The sequence below is a fragment of the Protomyctophum parallelum genome, assembly GCF_964188405.1.
Source record: "Protomyctophum parallelum genome assembly, chromosome: 20".
Taxonomy (NCBI): domain Eukaryota; kingdom Metazoa; phylum Chordata; class Actinopteri; order Myctophiformes; family Myctophidae; genus Protomyctophum; species Protomyctophum parallelum.
In genome coordinates, this window is record NC_139718.1 from 10,466,877 (window position 1) to 10,488,884 (window position 22,008).

At 43.5% G+C, this 22,008-nt stretch overlaps 1 protein-coding gene across 3 annotated transcripts in view; it reads left to right on the forward strand.

Moving 5' to 3' along the window:
• The window catches only part of ltk (leukocyte receptor tyrosine kinase), a 91,019-nt gene that overhangs the window by 48,826 nt on the left and 20,185 nt on the right, over window positions 1-22,008 (forward strand). For all 3 annotated transcript variants that reach the window (XM_083792605.1, XM_083792606.1, XM_083792607.1), the window contains 11 exons: window positions 968-1,117; window positions 3,074-3,174; window positions 3,321-3,481; window positions 5,054-5,148; window positions 6,329-6,430; window positions 8,339-8,513; window positions 9,626-9,776; window positions 10,268-10,396; window positions 11,596-11,752; window positions 19,189-19,374; window positions 20,754-20,852. In XM_083792605.1, the coding sequence (XP_083648731.1) occupies window positions 968-1,117; window positions 3,074-3,174; window positions 3,321-3,481; window positions 5,054-5,148; window positions 6,329-6,430; window positions 8,339-8,513; window positions 9,626-9,776; window positions 10,268-10,396; window positions 11,596-11,752; window positions 19,189-19,374; window positions 20,754-20,852 (1,506 nt within the window). The remainder of the gene's footprint in view (window positions 1-967; window positions 1,118-3,073; window positions 3,175-3,320; window positions 3,482-5,053; window positions 5,149-6,328; window positions 6,431-8,338; window positions 8,514-9,625; window positions 9,777-10,267; window positions 10,397-11,595; window positions 11,753-19,188; window positions 19,375-20,753; window positions 20,853-22,008) is intronic.

Here is a 22,008-nt window from a genome sequence, read left to right on the forward strand (position 1 = left end):
GTGAGTGCATGACAGCAAGGCAAGCGAGGTGAGAGGGAAACAGACAGGGTAGGCCTACAACTTTATTTAATTCATGCAGGTGTTCGTTCTTTATTTAACAACACACCAGTTAGTTGGGCTTGCAAGTTGCGTGTGCGTGCTGTGCGTCTGTGCGTGTGTATGAGAGAGGGGGGTGAGGCGGGCAGCAAGGCACGGGAGAAACTTATTTGTTCATGTAACCATGGTTTCAGGAAACGTATTGCCGTTGTTCATGTCGCAAAAACGAGGGCGAGGCTTGATTTAATAGGGCGTGCCAGATAGATTTCAGCCGTCACATTTATTAACGTCAGACCGAAATTAAGGAAGGATCAGCTGTTTGCGATCACTTTATAAATGCCGTGGCGACGTGGGTGTACTACGAAACCTGCACTCGAATCTGTGGCAGATTTTACACTCGATTGATAAATGAGGGCCAGAGTGTTTTTGCTCTAAAGCTGTGGAGCTGGGTGCTCCACTCCCATCGAAAACCAACACGAGAACAAGGTTGTTATAGCCAAAGAGTTCATCAGCCGCACAGTTGTAAGAAGAAACACTTTCCTCGTACGCTGCCGTTATAAGAACCTTCCGCCACTGCTGGGATTCGCCCCGCAAGTAGACTCGTTTCTACTTTAGTAGATTATGTCTATAATATTGCCTTATCTGAATGGCAAATATGTGCAAGGTAAATAATGAGTTTCTATTGAACAGAGATAGTGTCAGTTGAATGTGATTAACCCATTTTGGGGCGGGAACCCCTTTTGGTGTTAGCATTATGTTGTGCTTTAGCTATTGAAAAATAGCAGATCTACAAGCTCACGAGCTTGTAGGTCTGCTATTTTTGACTGACATAGAAACGTAGCTTTTTCAGAAAACTGTCAGGATGTAGAAGTCATTTTTAGAGTCTGATCTCAGGTCAGAATGTGATGAAGTTACTCTTTCTCTTCCACAGATGCTCTTCCATTTGGCTCCCACTGTTCATTTGAAGGGGACGCGTGTGGCTGGTCTGTGGCCAATCAGCACTCACCCTGGAGGAGGCTCGCAGGAGACGAGCTGATGGAGAGACAAGCAACACATGGCATCACACTGCAGAATACACCGGGTGTGTGTTTGTGTGTGTGTGTGCGCCTGTGTGTACGTGCGTATGTGTACGTGCGTGTGTCTATGTGTGTACGTGCATGCTCGCGCATGTGTATGTGTACATGCGTGTGGTAGTCTTGAGCTACACCTGTACTCTCATAGTAAAAATGGCAGGTCTACAAGCTAAAAATGCAGTCAAACTATTACACTATGACACCCATTATAATTTTTCCTCACTAATGCTAAATCTAAGATGGCACCATTTCTGCCTATATACTCGCACTGCATCTCAGAGGAGAAACTGTCTAACAGTGACATTATCGGTAAGCGCATGGGGTCATTTAAAGATGGAGTGCCGTGATCTTTTTCCACCCTAAAACATGATCATCAGTTCTAATTTTTTCAAAGAAGTGTACAGTATTTGTTAAAATGTTGTTTTTATGTGGGCATGCCCACCAGTTCATTAAGTTTGCCTGGTGGGTGGTGATGGGTGGTGATCCACCTGAACTGAAGCCGCACCCACAGCTGTAGTTGTATGATAAAGGGGGAGGGGCTGATAATGTGATGTTACTATATTACTGTTTATTTCATTGGCCCGTTTGACTGTCAAGGGTTCAGCCTCCAGGAAGAAACCCTAAATACAAAGTGAATACACCATTGCACATAAAAACGACTCCAGGGTGTCTAATGAAGTACTGTCACCTCACCTCAAAGATTTTCAAACTTAAAATGTTAGTTGATGAGAGAACCATGGCTTCTATTTCAGCATGCTAACATTCCACGAAGAGAAGGCTGTAGTTTATTAGCTTGGAATCCCCATCGATGATGTCAGGCAGGTTTCTGAAGTGACCATAGCCCCCCAGTGAGACACAGAGCGAGTAGACAGAAATCGAGTAATCATATAATGAGCACCAATTGTATAAGATTGTAAAGAATGGGTGAATTGCTCCTTTCAATTTCAAACGTTCGCCTAGAATGACATGCCAGGTTCAAAGCGACTCAAATATATAGAGAGAGTATAGAACTTGCCTCTGTGGGACGTGCGCGCAAACAACTACTGATAATAAAATTATAATTATAATTCACAACTCTTTGTATAGTTGTAACTTGTATGTGCAGTATTGCAATAATATTGCCTGGACACCTTCACAGTAGTTGGACTTGTCTCATGGCACAACAATGTGCCTTGGCACACCGTTTGGGAGCCACTGCCCTAGATTACTCATCTTGGACAAAACGTCTTAATTTAATTTAAAATATCAAGTATCACATGTATATTGTTTGTAAAGTAAAGTTGTAAAGTCCAAAATGTGTGGTATTCAAGTGTGTGTGTGTGCGTGTGCGTGTTGGGGGTGATACTCAGATACTCAGATCCTTTTCTGCACTTATTTTCAGATTTTGGGGAAACCCCATTTCATGTCCCATTGTAATCTGCTAATGGGGTGTGAAGAGATGCATGTAACTGTATGCACTAACAAAAAGGATCACCAAAGTTTCCTTTTCCACGTTTCTCATATTACCAAAATGTCAAAAGTAATTATTTTCTGGCTTTTATTTTTTTGGTTTTCTAAACATTAAGGATAGCCTAAGGGCTTTAGTGCAGGAATGCTTTGTGAGATTACTGCCGTTAGCCGTATGAAATTACATAACTGATGTGAGCACGTACAGAATGGGACGTTTCAATCTGGAACTGTACTGTACTGCATTGGAACGCTGGCTCAAAGTGGCTTTATTTTAAACCAACTTTCCATAAGCTGACTTCAGTACATGGACATCATTTCATTTTCTGGCTTGTTGGTTGCGGTCCAGCTTGATTCAGGCATCAAGCCGAGACACTTCAGTATTTATTATTGTTTCAGTGATGGGGACTGAAGAGCTCAACAGCCTTCCCCTGTACAATATCTTGTCAACAGCAATATATAAAAACTCCCTGTCTCCGTTAGCTTTCCACTGTGTTACATTTCTTTCACTCCCCCAGGGCATTTCCTGTTTCTGCCAATACGGCCGAGTGATTCCCATCAGGAGGCCTCGGTTCAAAGCACTTCCTTCCCCTCGCCAGTGTCTACCAATGCCTGTCAGGTCTGTCAGTGACTCATTTTGTGTTATATGGTATTTGGTATTTGCATTGATGAATCAATCAATCAATCAATCAATCAATCAAAGACTTAATCATCGCACAAAAATATTGTATTCATCCTTGTATTGCATTACATTTTTTTTCACAGCTACGCTTTTCCATCTACGTATTTGGAGAGTACAACGGTACCGTGGTGGTGGCTGTCAAAGAGAACGGTACGGCCACCTCACCTCTGGTCTGGGAGAGAAACGGCCAGTGGACAGACGACTGGCAAGACATCACTCTTCATCTGACTAGCCTCCATCGTGGGTAAGAGAAGGACCATGAGAAAAGAGGATGGAAGTAACTGGCAGTTTGCTAGTTTGTGCACGTCTGTGCGTGGAATTTACTGCAAGCGTACAGCACGTTTGGAAAGATCGTATGTATGTCAATGATATATGCCGGCTACACCAGATAGACCGGATACAGATCTGGTGTAGCCAGGAGCATTTAGACAGACCGGATACAGATCTGGTGTAGCCAGGAGCATTTAGACAGACCAGATACAGATCTGGTGTAGCCAGGAGCATTTAGACAGACCGGATACAGATCTGGTGTAGCCAGGAGCATTTAGACAGACCGGATACAGATCTGGTGTAGCCAGGAGCATTTCGCATGCGCATTATTTTCACGGACTGTGCATACGTCACACATGCTCGGTGTAGCTCGGCCGAAAGGGGGGTGTGTATACCTGCTTTCACATACACTATCTGTGTATATTTTGTTCTATTTCTTTTTCTATCTTTCTATCTTCTATCTTATCTTTCTGGCCAAAAAGTGCATTTATACAGTACGTGTGGTGGGGGGGCTCAAAGTGTGTCCACTAAGGAAAGTAGGCTTTCTAATTACACAACCTGTCTTTGTATTGGTGAGAAGGTAAAACATTATTTATATTTCCGCTACAGAGGAGAGGCTGGTCTGCAGTTCATGCGAGGCAGGAAGTTCCATAACCTTAATGCAGGGCATCAAGAGAAAAGCATGAAGAAAGCATGTTCTCTATCTCTTTCCCTTAGCTCTCACCATAGCCTACCTCCTGTCCTCTTTCTTCTCATAGAATACTACAAAATTATGGAGTGCACGCACGCACGCACGCACAGACGCACACACACACGCACGCACGCACGCACGCACGCACGCACGCGCACACACACACACACACACACACACACACACACACACACACACACACACACACACACACACACACACACATAATTAATTAATGAATTGGATATAAACATAATTCCAATTTGATGTGTATTTGTATTTGTATGTGTGTGCATGACACAGATTGCATGTGTTAAAGACTTTGTATCATGGTAGAGTGTTTGCTCCTAGAGGGGGAGAACGTACTGGCAATGCCTCTGAACATTGCCTTGCAGTTATTGCAAATATAATAATAATATTATTAGGCTTGTCATTGTGGATGGGAAATAAAGTGGAAATAAGAAGTCACGTTAAGTTTAGCGTGAGGGAGAGGGTCTACCCTCTACAGGGGATTACTCTCTCTCTCTTTCTCTCTCTGAAACTGTGGTGTGACAAATATTTTTATTTATTTATTTATTTGACAGGGACAATGCTCATTAATCAACATGTAAATGTGCCAGAGTTAGCCATAAGCTAATTTACATCTGTAGTCCCTGAGCAGGCTCTTAAAATGGTAGTAAAACTAAACATACAATGACACATACTGTACAGTACAATACAATACAGATAAAAGAAAGACAGTGTATAGTGTGCCAGCACACAACACCATGAGTTGATGCCAATAAAAACTAGTTCGAATTCCATTGATGTTGACTGATGTTAACATCTAATGGAATGGCATGTGTTTTTCTCCAGGTTCCATGTGAAGGTCACAGCTCGGTGGGATCATGGCTCCAATGCTGACATTGGACTGGATGACATCGCCGTCGGGGCGGCATGCTTCGAAACAGGTAGCCATCACAGCATGACACAGACTCCACTGTGTAACGGGTTGAACCCAGGATAAGTTCATGCTGTGGATTAATTCTGTGAAATCACATTACAAGCTCACAACGGAGAGTGTGTAGGTTTGGAGGGACCGTTTAGAAACGGTACTGTCATCCATGGTTTTCACATGTCACAGTTGAGGCGCTAAATCGAGCTGTCCTCGAAGCATCGTGGTATGATCAACTCCCTTACTGGGTGTAATGGAAATAGAGGCTTCAGCCAATTATGCTGACTGGTGATGACTAACCGCTAACCGCTGTTTTTCACTAAGGTCTGGAGGCGTCTCCAATAGCTCCATGATAGAGCCTCTCTATGATTGTTGCTGAGTGGACGACAATCCACCCAGAATCCTTCACTGTGGGAGGCGGTGAAGGATCACACCATAAAACAGCATGCCATCACACCAGTGCCAGCGTCATTTATTATAGCGCTAGTTTGTACAAACTCCGTTCCGCACCAGTGCCACTCTCGGTGATCAAGTTTGTCGTGACATTTCCTTTGTTTGATTGGGTGTCATAATAATGTTCTACCCAGATGTGCTCTCCGTGTAAAACGGCCAGGAGACAGTGCCTTGGTGTTGTTGTTTGTGAGGTTAATCGGGGGACGCTTTGGGAGGAGGGGGGTGGTTACGCCGAGCACTGATGGCGGTCTGCGGAGATTCCACCGACGCACAGGCGCCAGTTCGGCGCGATTGGAACGTGAATTCCTATGCGAGCGATATCAGGGTCTATTCCAGAGTCCTGTTTTTGATTGTGAGCTTAAACTTGCTAACATCTTCATGATGTCCTTTCTACGCACATCACGTAAACGACTCACTTATCTCATCCACCCCCTTTTTTTTGTTTTTACTGTGTAATGTGTCCTTTTATCTGCCCTACGATCTCCATTTGAATTCAGCTCAAGTATACCATTTTCATTCTTCTTCATTCATCATTCTTTAAAGAAACCGGCAAAGAGGCATTTTTAAGGCTTGTGTTCTACAGATGGATGGATGTGTCTAGCAGTGTAATACTTTTCTTTCCTACATCTGCCTCTCCCACTCGTGTACATGTATTTTCTCTCTCCCTCTCTCATGTTGTCTATCTCTCTGGTTTCCAACCCCCACGCCTCCCTCCCTCCCTCTCTCTCTCTCCCCCCTCTCAGATCTGAACTCCCTGCTGCTCAGTCACAGATTCTTTCATGACATGGACTCGATGGGGGACCTAGAAGATTTCCTAAGTCCTCTTCCTGAGCCGTCTGCCTCAGGTATGGAATGTGAGAGATTTGTGAGAGATTTCCTCAAAAGGTGCCCACTATATCATATCTATATCATATCTTCTTTGCTTGCCTCTTTCTTTGATGCAAGAAAGATGTATTTGGCGCTGCACTGTGGCGACATTGGCATAAGGGCTACGCTTGCATGTCTTAAGACAAATTTCTTCCTCGGGAGACAAAGAATAAAGAACCTTGAACCTATATCAATGGTGGGCCATGAGGGTTTTGTAAGTGGGCCCCTAAAATAAAAAATAAATAAATAATGATAATATAACATTAACAAACAAAAATAGTATGAAAGGTTTTCTTTAAAACCTTTATATAAAACCTTAATATAGTATATACTATATTTATTAGTTCCATTGATCCAAGCTGAAACAAAATCAATTGATTCACCATAACATGCTCTGAAAATGCATGTGGCCCACCCATCTGACCACTTAGCACGCTTAGGCTGCCGTGTTAAAGGACCACTTCACCACTTTTCAACCTATCTTCATATAATAGGTCCTCACTAATAATCATGATAAAATGGCACGATTTCTTTCTACTCAGTCTGTGTCTCATAGGAGGGCTGTGGGCAGTTTAGAAACAGTCTTCCAGTGGCATCATCATTAGGCAGATTATTTTTTAAACAAGATTTTTTTTACAAAAATGTTTAGATTTTCATTATCGTGAGAACGATGGCCTCCATTTTCGCATTGCAACTTTTCATGACTAGAAAGCCTGCCGTTTCTATTAGCTTGTATTCCCCATCGATGATGTCACTGGAAGACGGTTTCTGAATTGCCCACAGCCCTCCTATGAGACACAGACAGAGTAGAAAAAATCTGCGCCATAATAGGTCCGCCATTAGTGAGGACCTATTATATGAAGATAGGTTGAAAAGTGGTGAAGTGGTCCTTTAAGTGGTCAGATGAGTGGGCCACGAACGCTTTTGCGTGTGTCCGTTATTAGCTCTACATGTATGCACCGGGTGCTGTGTATTAACCACATAAACCCTATGCACTTCGTTATACATGAAATTGCAAAAAAGGCAGACCTTTGAGCTTTTAGATCGACTATTTCCACCCCATTTCCGCCTATTTTTTGCTGAATGTTTATACCTATTACGGCATTCCCAGAATAGGGACGACAGGGCTCATGTGGTTAATGTGATTTCCTTTGATTTCGCTGAGCAGATGTCAGTAGCAGCGCTGTAATGTGCGACATCGGGTGTTCATTTGTTGGTGTGTGTGTGTGTGTGTGTGTGGTTATGCTATTGATACTGCCCTGTCTTCAATCATTCCTTCCACATTCTTACGTCCGTCCGTCTGTCCGTCCGTCCGTCCGTCCGTCCGTCCGTCCGTCCGTCCGTCCGTCCGTCCGTCCGTCCAGTCCTTCCTTCCTTCCTGCCTTCCTTCCTTCCTTCCTTCCTTCCTTCCTTCCTTCCTTCCTTCCAGTCTATTACGACCTTCATCAGGTATCATGATGAAACGTTGTAGCCTAATAAACTACTGCTGTAAGTGAAGGCAGGACTTAATTTTTTTCTCATTGTTGCTGCTGTTCCTACGCACCTTTCCGAGTAGGTGTGCAAGGACTTTTCTCTACAGAATCTTCTCATTCATCCACATAAATGACTCTGTACTGTATCTGACAGTATGTTTCTCAACGCTGGGTCTGTGGACCACTAGGACCGACCTGAGAAACCAACGTTGACCCATTTTGGGGCGGGAACCCCTTTTGGGTGGCGCGCTACGAGCTTGTAGGTCTGCTATTTTTGAAAAACCGAAGAACGACTGACATAGAAACATAGCTTTTTCAGAAAACTGTCAGGATGTAGAAGACATTTTTAGAATCTGATCTCAGATCAGAATGGGTGTGTGCTGTATGTGACCTTCCTCCTGGGTCTCTCTGCAGAGGACTCGTTGATGGATTGGTGGTTCACCTCCTGTGGTGCCAGCGGGCCTCAGGGTCCCACCCAGGTCCAGTGTGACAGCGCCTACCGAAACACCAACGTCAGCGTCACCGTGGGGAAGGACCCCCCCTTTAAAGGAGTCCAAGTGTGGAGGGTACCCGCCACCAACAGATACACGTAAGTGAGGATAGTTGTGACACTATACAGTATAATCATCACTTGGTTCTCAACGTGTCATCCCGGGGACGCACAGAGCGGGTTAACCACTTAAACCTAGGTTGTGTGGTGTCCCTCAGGGCTCTGTACTATTATCTGTTCTGTTTTCTGTTATTGTACAATAGCTTTTGCTATTTTTAGCTAAAGCTTTCCCCACAATACGGATCTGGGGTTTACGTGCGTAGCTAGCTAGCTTAAAATAAAAATTGTCCTTCAAATTAATTTTATTATTTTTCTATATACATAATATACATTATATCCAGTTTTATCCTAATGCCAGTGAGTCAATTTGCAAAGCAATGATGCCTGAACAGAAGGCAGAAGTAGATGCTGTTTCTTTTTCTTTTTTACATTCTAGCACCATTATCATTTTGTTTTTCTACCAGTGACATATGTCGTTCATATGTCCTAAGGCCATAGCACTTTGGCAATTGAAGAACATTTCAACATTTGCTGCATGACTCAGACCAGGGCTGGGTGACAGACAGAAGTGTGACTGAGTGCTTAGGGACTACATTATTCTATTCGCCAAATAAGCCCAAGGCTTTGAATAATTTTATTGTGTTAGCCAAGCCAGTCATGGGACCTCATTATCAGACCTGTTACAGTACAGTATGTGTGCTGGGATGAACCGCGCTCCATAGAGTCTTGTAATGGCCGCGATCTTGAGCGGCGTTTATCTCTTTAATTGAAGCTCAGGTGAGGTGATATGAGACGAGGCATGATATTAGGATGTCAATAAAAACGTTGCTCGCACGTTGCTCCGTTTAGCAGATTAGCGTGGCATCTTTTTATCCCTCTACGCCAAATCTCCCAAAAATAACTGATCTACGTACAAGCTCACAGTCATAACGCGTCGCAACGTGATGCGTTGTGAGCTTGTACATCAGCTATTTCCAACCTGTCTCAACCTACTGTGCTATATCACACTGCACTCTTTCTCAGCGTGGTATAGAAGGCAGGCCGAGGGCAGAAAAACAACATTCCTGTAATGCTTTACTCCCCATGTGTTGATGATACTCGTAGCTCAGCTGGTCCACGCTGACAGAGGCTGATCTGTGTGTTGCCCCCAGGATCTCTGCTTATGGCGCCGCGGGAGGGAAAGGAGCTAAAAACCACAACAAACGCTGCCACGGTGTCTTCATATCAGCCATCTTCCCTCTGGCGAAAGGAGACCTCCTCTATATCCTTGTGGGCCATCAGGGAGAGGATGCCTGCCCTGGGGTGAGGACGGGGAGACTGGAGGGAAAGAGGAGAGGACTCTTTTTGGTGAAGGTTCCCCTAGATAATGGATGCTGGGGTTCAAGTGGTTAATAAAGACAGTCACTGCTTATTGTTGTAGATCATGTGTTTTCTAAATGTCTTTTGTATATCATGGATGGATGTTAGATACATAGCAGAAACGTTGTATTGTTTTCCGCTCTGTTGTCAATAAACGGTGTGGATGTGCGTGCACCTCTTGACCATTACATGTGTGTGTGTGTGTGTGTGTGTGTGTGTGTGTGTGTGTGTGTGTGTGTGTGTCTCTCTCTCTCTCTCTCTCTCTCTCTCTCTCTCTCTCTCTCTCTCTCTCTGTGTGTTTCTCTGTGTGTATGCGTGTGTCTCTCTCTGTCTCTCTCTCTCTCTCTCTCTGTTTCTCTGTGTGTATGCGTGTGTCTCTCTGTCTCTCTCTGTCTCTCTCTCGTTCTCTCTCTCTCTCTATGTATGGGGCGTAGAGGAACCCTCTCACCCAGAAGATCTGCTTGGGAGAGTCGTCAGTGATTGAAGACAGCCACCGGGGGGAGGGGCCTGCCGAGTGGGCGGGCGGTGGAGGCGGCGGAGGCGGAGCCACCTATATTTACAAGGTGACAAAGAAAAGAAATACACAATAAATAAACAATAACCCATTCTGGGCGAGAACCCATTTTGGTTATGTTATACTTTAGCTATTGAAAAATAGCAGATCTACAAGCTCATAGTGCCGCGCTACGAGCTTGTAGATCTGCTATTTTTGAAAAATCGTGAAAATGTTGCGCAAATCTTTGAATATATATTCTTTCAGAGCGAACGATTTTAACGCAAATATTTGCTTCGCCAGTTTGAGAAACATGGGGTTTTCAGAAAACTGTCAGGATTTAGAAGACATTTGTAGAATCGTCCTCAGGTCGCTTATTTCTAAGTATTGGGGTTGAGTACTTTGTCCACTGCTGCACTGTTTCTACATGCTGATAAGCATGCAGGAATGTCTACATGCATTCTGTAAAGGATTCATCGCAGTCTCTGAATCTATGTCATGCGTGTAAATATACCGTGAAAATAGTCGATCTTCAAGCTCACAATGCACCACTATGTGACCTGTTGTGACCCATTGTGACCTGTTGTGGCCCGTTGTGAGTTTGTAGAGCTGCCATTTTCTAAAATATTGAAAAGAAAATGTAAACATTTATTTAAAAAAATTATGGGGGCCTCTGGCACTATTTATTTATTTTGCGGAAAAATACATATTAATTTGGGGGTCGAAAATGTTTGAGAATCACTGCCCTAAAACAACATTAGACAATAAAGTTTGACTGACCTGCCCTAGGCTTATTTTAGTAGACCTGGTTGCTTGTTCCTCTTGCCAAAACTGGCAACAATGGAGGTCAGATAATATAAATCATGCCACGTAACGTTCCAGGGAATTATAATCAGAACTGATTCTCTCAACTTTATTGTCCCATCACACAATTTTTAAGTATTAATTAACACGCACAAATAAATTAAACAGTGCTGCTGGGCGAGTTTTTGCGCAACCACTCCGTCATTTAGATATATGCAAAACTGACACTGGTGTAATCTACAAGTAGATTGACCTTACTTAACCCATTTTGGGGCGGGAACCCCTTTTGGTGTTAGGATTATGTTATGCTTTAGCTATTGAAAAATAGCAGATCTACAAGCTCATAGCACGCCACCGAGTGGCGCGCTACGAGCTTGTAGGTCTGCTATTTTTGAAAAATCGAAGAACGACTGAAAACTGTAAAAGAAAAAGACCCGAGTGCTTCTTGTACCACTGTGTTGATAGATCGTAGGAGGTGAGTTGGTTCCTCTGTTGATCGCGGCTGGTGGAGGAGGTAATGCCTACCTGGAGGACCCAGAGACCAGTATGGACCAGATCCCCCTGGAACAGTATGAGAACGACACTATAGCGGCCAGCAGCAACGGACTGACCGGCTCCGCAGGTAACTGTGTTTCTCTTACCTTTAATGGACTGGTAAATGGACCGCATATAACGCCTTTTGTAGTCTTTTTCCAACCACTCAAATGCATTTGCCCAAAATGACCTGACGTTATGTCCCAACAAGAGGCCTGAGATTGGCTAATCAGTCTCTCCTGATTGTGCCCGACACACATTTCACACTGTGGCTCCATGTATGCTCTGCTCGTTCATTGACGGCTTTCAAATCCTTATTAAAGACACATTTTTTCTCAATCACTTTTAATGTCTATTAAGTTTACCGTGGCCCTTACAGTTGCTTATTGTCTTTATATGTTGCTCTCTGACACTTTAAGTTAATGTTTTTCCTTCTTCTTTGCTTCTATCTATATTTTATCCTCTTCTTCTCTTTTTGCCTCTATGTATGTTATTGCTCTGTAATGTGAAGCACTTTGGTTCGACCTCGGTCGTTGCACAAATGTGCTGTACAAATAATGTTTGATTTGATTTGATTTGATTTGATTTCACAATTCCCATTCAATTCAATTCAACAGGCTTTATTGGCATGACATTTGACCAGTGTTGCCAATTGCCAAAGCACAATTACAATTCACATGACAACGACAGAACAACGTTGCACATTGTTCTGTTCTCAATGTGTGTGGAGGGTACACAAATAAACAGACAGCTAACACTTGACTTGAGAGATGGTCAGAGGCAGAGTAAAGTTGAAGGGGCTTTTACTTCTTCTCCAAACCAATCAAGACAAAATTGTAAAACTGAAACATAATGACACAAAAGAAGCACTAATTAAATAATGCCTAATTGTACAAACATTCAAAGAAATAATAAACAGCATAAAACATACAGCTACAATGTCTACAAGCATTATGCATTAGAGACAGTAGACTATCACTTTTAAATGACATGAAATTACTATATAAAATGTAAATAGCTTGTAGATATATGTAAATAGTTTTTAACCTGTTTTTACAACACTACACATTACTGTGAAATGAATTACAATAATACAATATTACTGTCCATATGAATTTAACCATGAAAAATCAACAGCATTAGGAATAGTTATGAACTGTATCATAAAATGTAATCATTAATTGCTGTACTATGTATGAATTGACAAAAAGTCAGAAAGGCTCTTTAGAGCTTGCATAAAGCTATTAAAGTTGACAAAACAGTGAAATTGTCACATCATATCAATGCACAGAGAAACACTGAAACTAGTATAAGCTTAGCAAACAACCTGGATGCTAGCGCTAGCTTAGCATGATCAAACAACGTGGGCTCACTATCAAACACAAATGCAGATGGGGAATCTAAACAAACACATGGCTACAAAAAGTACAGTACACATCAGAAAAGATTGCAGTCATAGTACTCACAGACGATGCTTTCCAAGACATGAACAGAAAGTGTATAAGGAATACTGTTTAAGCAGTTGAACTGTGTGACCGCATGAGCTGACGTCTTGCTTGTGAATAAACTAGATTACAAGGGAACCCAAAGTTAAGTAGTGTCCACTAGAGGGCGCAAAAACACAGAAAGTTCAGTATGTTCTGAAATAGAACATGACACTCCTCGCCTGGTATTTGTTATCAAATGCCACTAACTAAACAAACAATAAATGAAACATTGCATTACTCTCCTAAAGATAGAGGTAACTAAAGTGAGTCCAGAACCTTGACTGAAATAAGGAAGACTGTCTCAAAGACAGGCCTTTTGACCAGGACAGTGGACCTTTGGAAGGTACTCTTGCGACAGTCCATTCTCAGACGTTGGCGAGACAATGTACCTGTCTCCACTGCTGGCGGTGGAAACCTCCGCCGTCGAATGTCTCTGGAGGGGGCAGGGGGGCATACCACTGGCGTGTCAGTATGGTGACAAGTGACATGAGCAAGGGGGCGTCCTGGGTCTCAGAAGTTTGGTGTGAGGGACTGTGTATTGAGTGGGGAGTAGGGGATGCTGCCCTAATAGCAGACAGATACTCTGGCTGGTCGGCAACCTTCCCGAAGAGCTGCAGGAGATTCTTGTCTGCAGGACGTGGGATGGTTGGTCTGAAGAGAGGACCAGAAGGCGGTATGGCAATGCTTCTCTGTGTCGAGGTATCATAGTGAGAGCTTGTCTCAGACCAAGGGTTGATACGGACTGATGCTGAACTTTTGTGAAGCAGTGTAGGAGCCTGAGGTGGTAGCTCCAGGAATGACTCTGTGTCGTTTCGAAGCGCAGACGCAGAGTGTGACAAGGGGCTACAGAGAGGCTGAACATGGGCTGTCACATTTGGAGGGGTGACCGAAACTGTGGACAGTGATCCAGATGTGCTGCAGACTGCTGTGACCGTTGGTTCCATGTGGCTGATGACCGGGTTGACAAGTACGCCTGAAGTGTAGCTTGCTTGGCTGGAAGTTGTGATGGTCGACGAGGAGTCTGTCTGTTGTCTGTCCGCTGTGGAGCTGAAGGTTGTGGCCGTCTGGACCTTGACTTCCGCTGTGGTGATGAAAGTCTCCTTGACTTGAAGCTGAGTTGAGCATGGAGTTAAGAAGGATGGACATCCGTCTTCTCCGTCCAAGGACTCTGCTGTGAATCCTGTAGCTCTTCTCCCATATGTCTCCGTAACCCCAGAACATGTGCGGAGGGTGTATGGAGAGTTCGATCCGGTGAGTTTGAAAAGGTCGTAGACCTTTGCTGCTTTGTCTGGGTGAGCTTTGGGATAGGCCTTCACCAGGCAAACTTTGGAACAGGACCTGGAGCTCTGGTCTCCGACGTTGGTGCATGCTGAGGTGACTGTTGGCGGATCTGTCTCTCCATCACCCTCCCCGCCATTCTCGGTTGAGCCTTCTGCGTTCCAAGGTGGTGGTCCAGGATGTAAAGCTGCAACGTGTCTGTCGCTGTTGGGCTTTGTAAAAGAGGGATGGCCTGTATGCAGCCTTACATCTGGGAGGACGTTGTTCGCGGTGGCCTGTTGGTGATCTGCGGGCGTTGACCAGCTCAGCTGCTGAGCCGCATTGACACCATGACCGTTGCTGTCCCGATCCGCTCTGGAGTCGACATGTTGTCTCTGTCTGCTTGGAGATGTCGAGTCATGGTCTCCGTTTGAATGGGAGTCTACAGTGGGATGAATGAAAGGAAGTAATGGTGTGTAAGGTTGAAGCCGTGGGGGTTCCTCCACCCCAGGAGACTGCTGTGGACGTTCTGTGAGACTAGGAGGCTTCTGAGAGTGTTGTTGGACATAAGCTTGTGTGCGTTCTATGGCAGTTTTAGTTGTGTCCTCCATGTCCATCTTACTGCCCTCTCCGTTTTCAGCGTCCGCTGCTGCCTCTAGAACTTTAGCCTCTGCCTCGGCTGCTGCGGCGTCTCTTTCATACTTTAATGAAGATAACTCGGCAGCTATACGAGCCCTTTTGAGTTTCATTTCAGCCACTTGAACCATTATTTCCGCTTCTCTCTGAGAGAAGGCAGCACGCACTTTGGCAGCTTTAGCTCGTGCCCTGGCGGCTGCTGCACTGAACGTGGAACATTTGCTTTGTTTGGAAGTGGTGGACTCACGATCCTGAGAGTGAGAAGGTGTCCGTTCTTCGACTGCCTCTCCTGTAGTCGACATGATGACTCACTGCCTCTCGAGGGTGGTTGTGAGAAGATGCAGGTCAGAGTGATGCTGTAGTTAGTATCCTGTTTTCCTTTGCAGTCGTGCCCGCCGGGAAGACGTCTTTTTACTGTTCTGTTCTCAATGTGTGTGGAGGGTACACAAATAAACAGACAGCTAACACTTGACTTGAGAGATGGTCAGAGGCAGAGTAAAGTTGAAGGGGCTTTTACTTCTTCTCCAAACCAATCAAGACAAAATTGTAAAACTGAAACATAATGACACAAAAGAAGCACTAATTAAATAATGCCTAATTGTACAAACATTCAAAGAAATAATAAACAGCATAAAACATACAGCTACAATGTCTACAAGCATTATGCATTAGAGACAGTAGACTATCACTTTTAAATGACATGAAATTACTATATAAAATGTAAATAGCTTGTAGATATATGTAAATAGTTTTTAACCTGTTTTTACAACACTACACATTACTGTGAAATGAATTACAATAATACAATATTACTGTCCATATGAATTTAACCATGAAAAATCAACAGCATTAGGAATAGTTATGAACTGTATCATAAAATGTAATCATTAATTGCTGTACTATGTATGAATTGACAAAAAGTCAGAAAGGCTCTTTAGAGCTTGCATAAAGCTATTAAAGTTGACAAAACAGTGAAATTGTCACATCATATCAATGCACAGAGAAACACTGAAACTAGTATAAGCTTAGCAAACAACCTGGATGCTAGCGCTAGCTTAGCATGATCAAACAACGTGGGCTCACTATCAAACACAAATGCAGATGGGGAATCTAAACAAACACATGGCTACAAAAAGTACAGTACACATCAGAAAAGATTGCAGTCATAGTACTCACAGACGATGCTTTCCAAGACATGAACAGAAAGTGTATAAGGAATACTGTTTAAGCAGTTGAACTGTGTGACCGCATGAGCTGACGTCTTGCTTGTGAATAAACTAGATTACAAGGGAACCCAAAGTTAAGTAGTGTCCACTAGAGGGCGCAAAAACACAGAAAGTTCAGTATGTTCTGAAATAGAACATGACACACATCATTACACGTTTATGCAGTGCACACACTGACAGCCGAAGAAAGCCAGGGATTGAGCCAGGAACCTTGAGACACTGCTGCCACTACGAATACGTTATAGAAGAGAAGATAAATAAGGGAGAGGATTGAGAGGAGAGTAGACAAGAGGAGAGGCGAGGTGAGACGAGGAGACAAATTACCAATACAATACAATTACTCTGTTCCCCATGGTCTGTTAATGCAGAATCACAGCTGTTGATGTTGTTGACGAAACAAGCTGAAATGTAAGAATCTCACTGGAGAATTGAATGTAATATATCCATACTCAGTCCTAGATGATCTTGTCATTCGAGGGCTTGGAGTGCGAAGGGCTTAAGTGAACCTTTCCGAATTGTAGCCGACAGATTAGGCTTCACAGAAAGTGTTTTAAAATATAAATTTCTTATGGTGTTTTTAATTAATGAAAAGCTCTCCTGTAAAATTGTGCCGTGTGCTGTGCTCCAAGCTCTCTCTCTGACTTCAAGGGTGCTTCATTGTAAATACAGAGCACACTGCATCCCGAGAATGACCTAAGCCTCTGTTGATGGTTGGAGTACATGTCATATGAAAAGCTTTCACAGATAATGACGAGACGGACGGTGCTCACAGGGCTGTCCATGGAAAGTAAAAGGTCTTGAACGGCTTTGTCTGTGATACATATGTATACACACATCTTTCATTTATTTTTATATATAATTATAGCTTGTCTTGAATACACACAGATGCAGTAGTGGTGGTGGAAGAACTACTCACATCTTGTACTTAAGCCAGGGCGGCGGTGGCTCAGGGGTAGAGTGGCTGGATGGTAATCGCAAGGTTGCCAGTTCGAACCCGGGCTCCCCCAGAGTTAGTGTCGAAGTGTCCTTGAGTGTCCTTGAGCAAGAACCCCAAATTGCTCCTGATGTGCTGGTTGGTGCCTTGCATGGTTTCCGCTGCCATCGGTGTATGAATGTGTGTGTGAATGGGTGAATGTAATGCACAATCTCTGTAAAACGCCTTGGATAAAGGCGCTATATAAATGCACCATTTACCATTTATCATTGCCACAATGTAGAAATACTCTTCCGGTAAGTCCGGTATTCAAAATTTACTTGAGTAAAAGTACAAAAGTATTTGCATTAAAATATACGTAAATACTGAAAGTAAATGTACTAATATTGCAGAATGTCCCATTTCACAAGTTAGCAAATATTCTTCATAAACATCTTTTGAAAATAGCTAATCTACAAATCTACATGCTCACAGCGTGTCGACAAATAGCCTAAGTATGCATAGGACTGAAGTGGTTAATGCATGTTTTGTAATAATAATGTAAATCTACAAAGTAAGAGGAGTAAAAAGTACAATATTTGTAGATGTAGTGGAGTAGAAGTAAAAGTATTAAACGTGAGTAAGACACATACACACGCACGCACACACACTCAGATGTTTGGCCTTTGGATGGAAGGGCTCATTCTGGAAGGCAGACTTAACTTCTTGACATGGCATGACCTCTGAGAGCAGTACATATATGGCAGCGGCCCGCGGGGGCCTGTCTCTCCTCTTGGAAAACGTCATCTGGAAAATTCTCTGAAAATCCTCCTTGACCAGCAGAGTCCCAGCATAGACCATATCTGTCAGCTCATCTTATTGAAACCATGGTGGGCCTGTTTAGATACAGATCTGTGTGTTTGTGTGGGAATTCAAAACCTGAGTGTCCTGCTTGGGAAACCTGGGAATCGATCTAATCCAGGGGTAGTTGCCTACCCCCTTTATTCTCAGAAGAGCCATTTTTGGCCCAAAAACTTATTACAATTCTATCTGGAGCCGCAAAATATGTTTGCTTTAATAAAGCAAACTTTAAGTATTTGGGATTTTTCTGGTCTCTCAATATTACATTTTATTGTTTGCTAATTTCTCAAAGCATATCAAGTATACTGTACCAGTAAGCCAGCAGCATTGGTGGTGAAAACAAACATAGATGTCTTATCATGAATACATTCTTCTATTCTTCTATTTTCCTTCATTTGATTCTTATTTTTATCGGGTGTAAAGGCAACATTGTTTTGCAATATCAAAATGAAAGAATAACTTTATGCCTACTACAAATTCAATAATAAATTATGATTAGATGTAAAAAAAAAAAAAAAAGAAAAGAAAAAGAAAACCTCATTCCTTTTCATACTTCTTTGCTGTAGCAACTGGGAGCCACAGGAGAGGGCCTATAAGAGCCACATGTGGCTCTAGAGCCACAGGAGAGGGCCTATAAGAGCCACATGTGGCTCTAGAGCCACAGGAGAGGGCCTATAAGAGCCACATGTGGCTCTAGAGCCACAGGAGAGGGCCTATAAGAGCCACATGTGGCTCTAGAGCCACAGGAGAGGGCCTATAAGAGCCACATGTGGCTCTGGGAGCCACAGGAGAGGGCCTATAAGAGCCACATGTGGCTCTAGAGCCACAGGAGAGGGCTTATAAGAGCCACATGTGGCTCTAGAGCCGCAGGTTGCCTATACCCCTGATCTAACCGATGCACACAGGATAACTCCAGCCACAACACTGCACCACACAGGAAAGACATTTCTCAAATCCGGGTCTCTGGGGGGGCCACCACTCTTTGTTACCACTCTTTGTAATCCTGTGTGTGTGTGTGCGTGTGCGTGTGCGTGTGTGTGTGTGTGTGTGTGTGTGTGTGTGTGTGTGTGGGTGTGTGTGTGTGTGTGTGTGTGTGTGTGTGTGTGTGTGTGTGTGCGCGCGTGTGTTTTTATCTCTCTGTCAGGTGGAGGTGGAGGGTGGAAGGACATCCCTATTATCTACCCGAGGGCTGGCAAGGCTCTGGATGAGGGGGCAGAGGGTGGACACTCGTGCCCGCTGGCACTGTCCAAGCTCAGCTGGCCCACCTATGGAGGCTTTGGGGGCGGAGGGGGGGCCTGCAGTGCGGGAGGAGGTGGAGGAGGGTACAGAGGTAATGGAAATGGATAGATAGAACCTTATTGATCCCTGTGGGGGTGGAGGAGGGTACAGAGGTAATGGACATGGATAGATGGAACCTTATTGATCCCTGTGGGGAAATTCAGCTGTCCTAGTAGCACCGCAGTGAGCATGAAACACAAGATATATACTGAGATTCAACATTCAAACTAAGGATAAGGACTGAGTACAAATATAATAAAGATTAGAATAAAAACAAGTAGACCAGACATTATCTGACCTAGCCATCTTCACTTGGACTGACTTGGTCAGCATAATATATAAACTATTAATACATATACATAAATATGTACAATCTATCACCAGTAATATTATATTGGACTTATAGGACACACCATACAAATCATTGCTTCAATATTGCATTCTGTACAAGAAACAGTTTTTATTTTTTTTTCCTTTTTTTTAACATTCTGCCTTTTTTCCCACGCTTTGCATAAAAAGTCTGCTAAAGCATATTTGCATACTGGTTGCTGATTGGTCCCTCGCTGCTTCGGAGGGAGTGAAATCCAATCACAATCACTGAGCGGTGCCAGACCAAAATGTATTTCCAGCCTGTTATATATATTGTATTTTTCTTCATATCAAGACTTTACCTACGGTATTATAATTCATAGTTATACGATGTTTCACCCCTGATCACTGTATTTGTCCTGTTTGACTGTCTATATCTCTTACTTTTTCGTATGGGATTCACCTGTTTCCTGAGCCTCCGGCTTATTTGTTCTTCTATATTTTATGTGTAGGCGGCTTTTACTTTGTTTAGATACGATAATGGAGAAACCGGAAAAAGAGAGTGTCTACCATCACTCCCCACCAGAGATTATCACAGGGCGATTTAGAGCAAACCAGAGAATCTAAAGTACAGTGCATGATCCCCTCGGAGAAGAGGGCCACGTTGTTCACATTCATGGCTGACTTCTCATTGCCTGTGACTTATAAAGTGACAGTAATTGTAGATCAAGCTGTTTCACTCTAATCACTATGCTAGCGGGTGGTACTTTCGTAATTCGTACACAGTAAAATCCTCAGTGTTATAAGCAATAAGTCCTTAAAACACACTATGAATGACGTGGCAGACAAAACTCCACATGGCAACGCAGAAACAGCATTTTAAAAAACTGTCTTTCCAAAAAAGTCTGTTTACAATGGAGCTTTTGAGCTTGCTGAGGCCCTGTCCTCATGTTTTAGACATGAGGACAGGGCCTCAGCAAGCTCAAAACACACGTTGTGAGCAACATAGACGTCAATGGCGGTGAATCGTTGGATTTGAAATGGATGTCAATGGCAGAGATAATTTGGAATATTAAATATTAAATATTATGACAAGAAGTTGTTTTCAATTCAATCCAATAGGGGGTGATGCGGCGCTGACTGATGACATCACAGCAGATGGTCAGGATGGAATCTCATTCGTCCACCCGATGGGGGAGATCTTCCTGCAGCCTCTTGCAGGTGAGGCCGGAACCGCAGTGAAGTAATGGGTTTTAAAGGCTTTGTTGCAATACATAATACCTCTGATAGAGATGTATTTATTATCCACGAGGAAAATGTGTTTTTCTCAGGTCAATGCAGGACGCTGTCCTTCGATGTGACAGCTTCTAGTTTCATACAAAAGTGGTTAAAAGCACCGTCGCCACACATTGGTCAAACAAACAACCTGCATGCTTTGATGCCCCTGACCTCGTTCCCAGGCTTGAGGACAACGCATAATGTTGCACAGTAGTGTTGTTCGTAGCCTGAGCACTTTTAGAGGAACCATCATGTGGTGTGCACTGCATGCCCAACGCTGACTGAATTATCTGAAATGGCCGTGGCGTGTACCATTGTAAATATCTCCTATTATTTCCAAAGCAAAGAGACATTGTCTGTGTGAACATTAAGCTCTTGGAGGGCAAATTTATCTCGTAAATAGTTGATCCATTGAAGGCTTCAGTGTGTGTGTGTGTGTGTGTGTGTGTGTGTGTGTGTGTGTGTGTGCGCGCGTGTGCGCGTGTGTGTGCGCGCACGTGTGTGTCTCTCTCTCTCTCTCACTACGCATGTTTCTGTCCATCTGTCTCTGTGAAAGTATTTACGTATATAATGTTGAACAAGCACACACTCCTCCCCACATACAGTACATTTATTTTTCACCTTTCCTAGGGAATATCTGTTCGTATATAAAAGTCCATGTGTTTGTTTGCGCAAGACCCTGCCATCTGATTCTCATTATTTAGACAGAGGAGGGGATAGAAATGGCTGCGGCCAGTAGTTAACTAATTCACAGCCTCACGGAACCTGTTGCCCAGGGCTCCGCGGTGTCTCTGCGTCCGCTGAACCAGGAGGACAGGAGGACAGGCGTCCATTGTCACCCGTCTGTCATTTGTGGTTGTAGCATGAGTTGCCACTTGCCCCGTTCACGCAGGCATAGACACAAAAGCTGCCTCTGTCGTGCACGGACATGAGATGAACTCAATATTTTGTCACTGTTTGGGGTCGGCAACCTCATATGTCCAAAACCGTTTTTTCTTTTCTTCAGGTAATTAGGGGGAAACAAAGAACCTGTGTTCCAACTTCCAAAGGATCCAGTGTAGTTATTGTTTATTCACAACAAGCTCTTATTAGTAATACT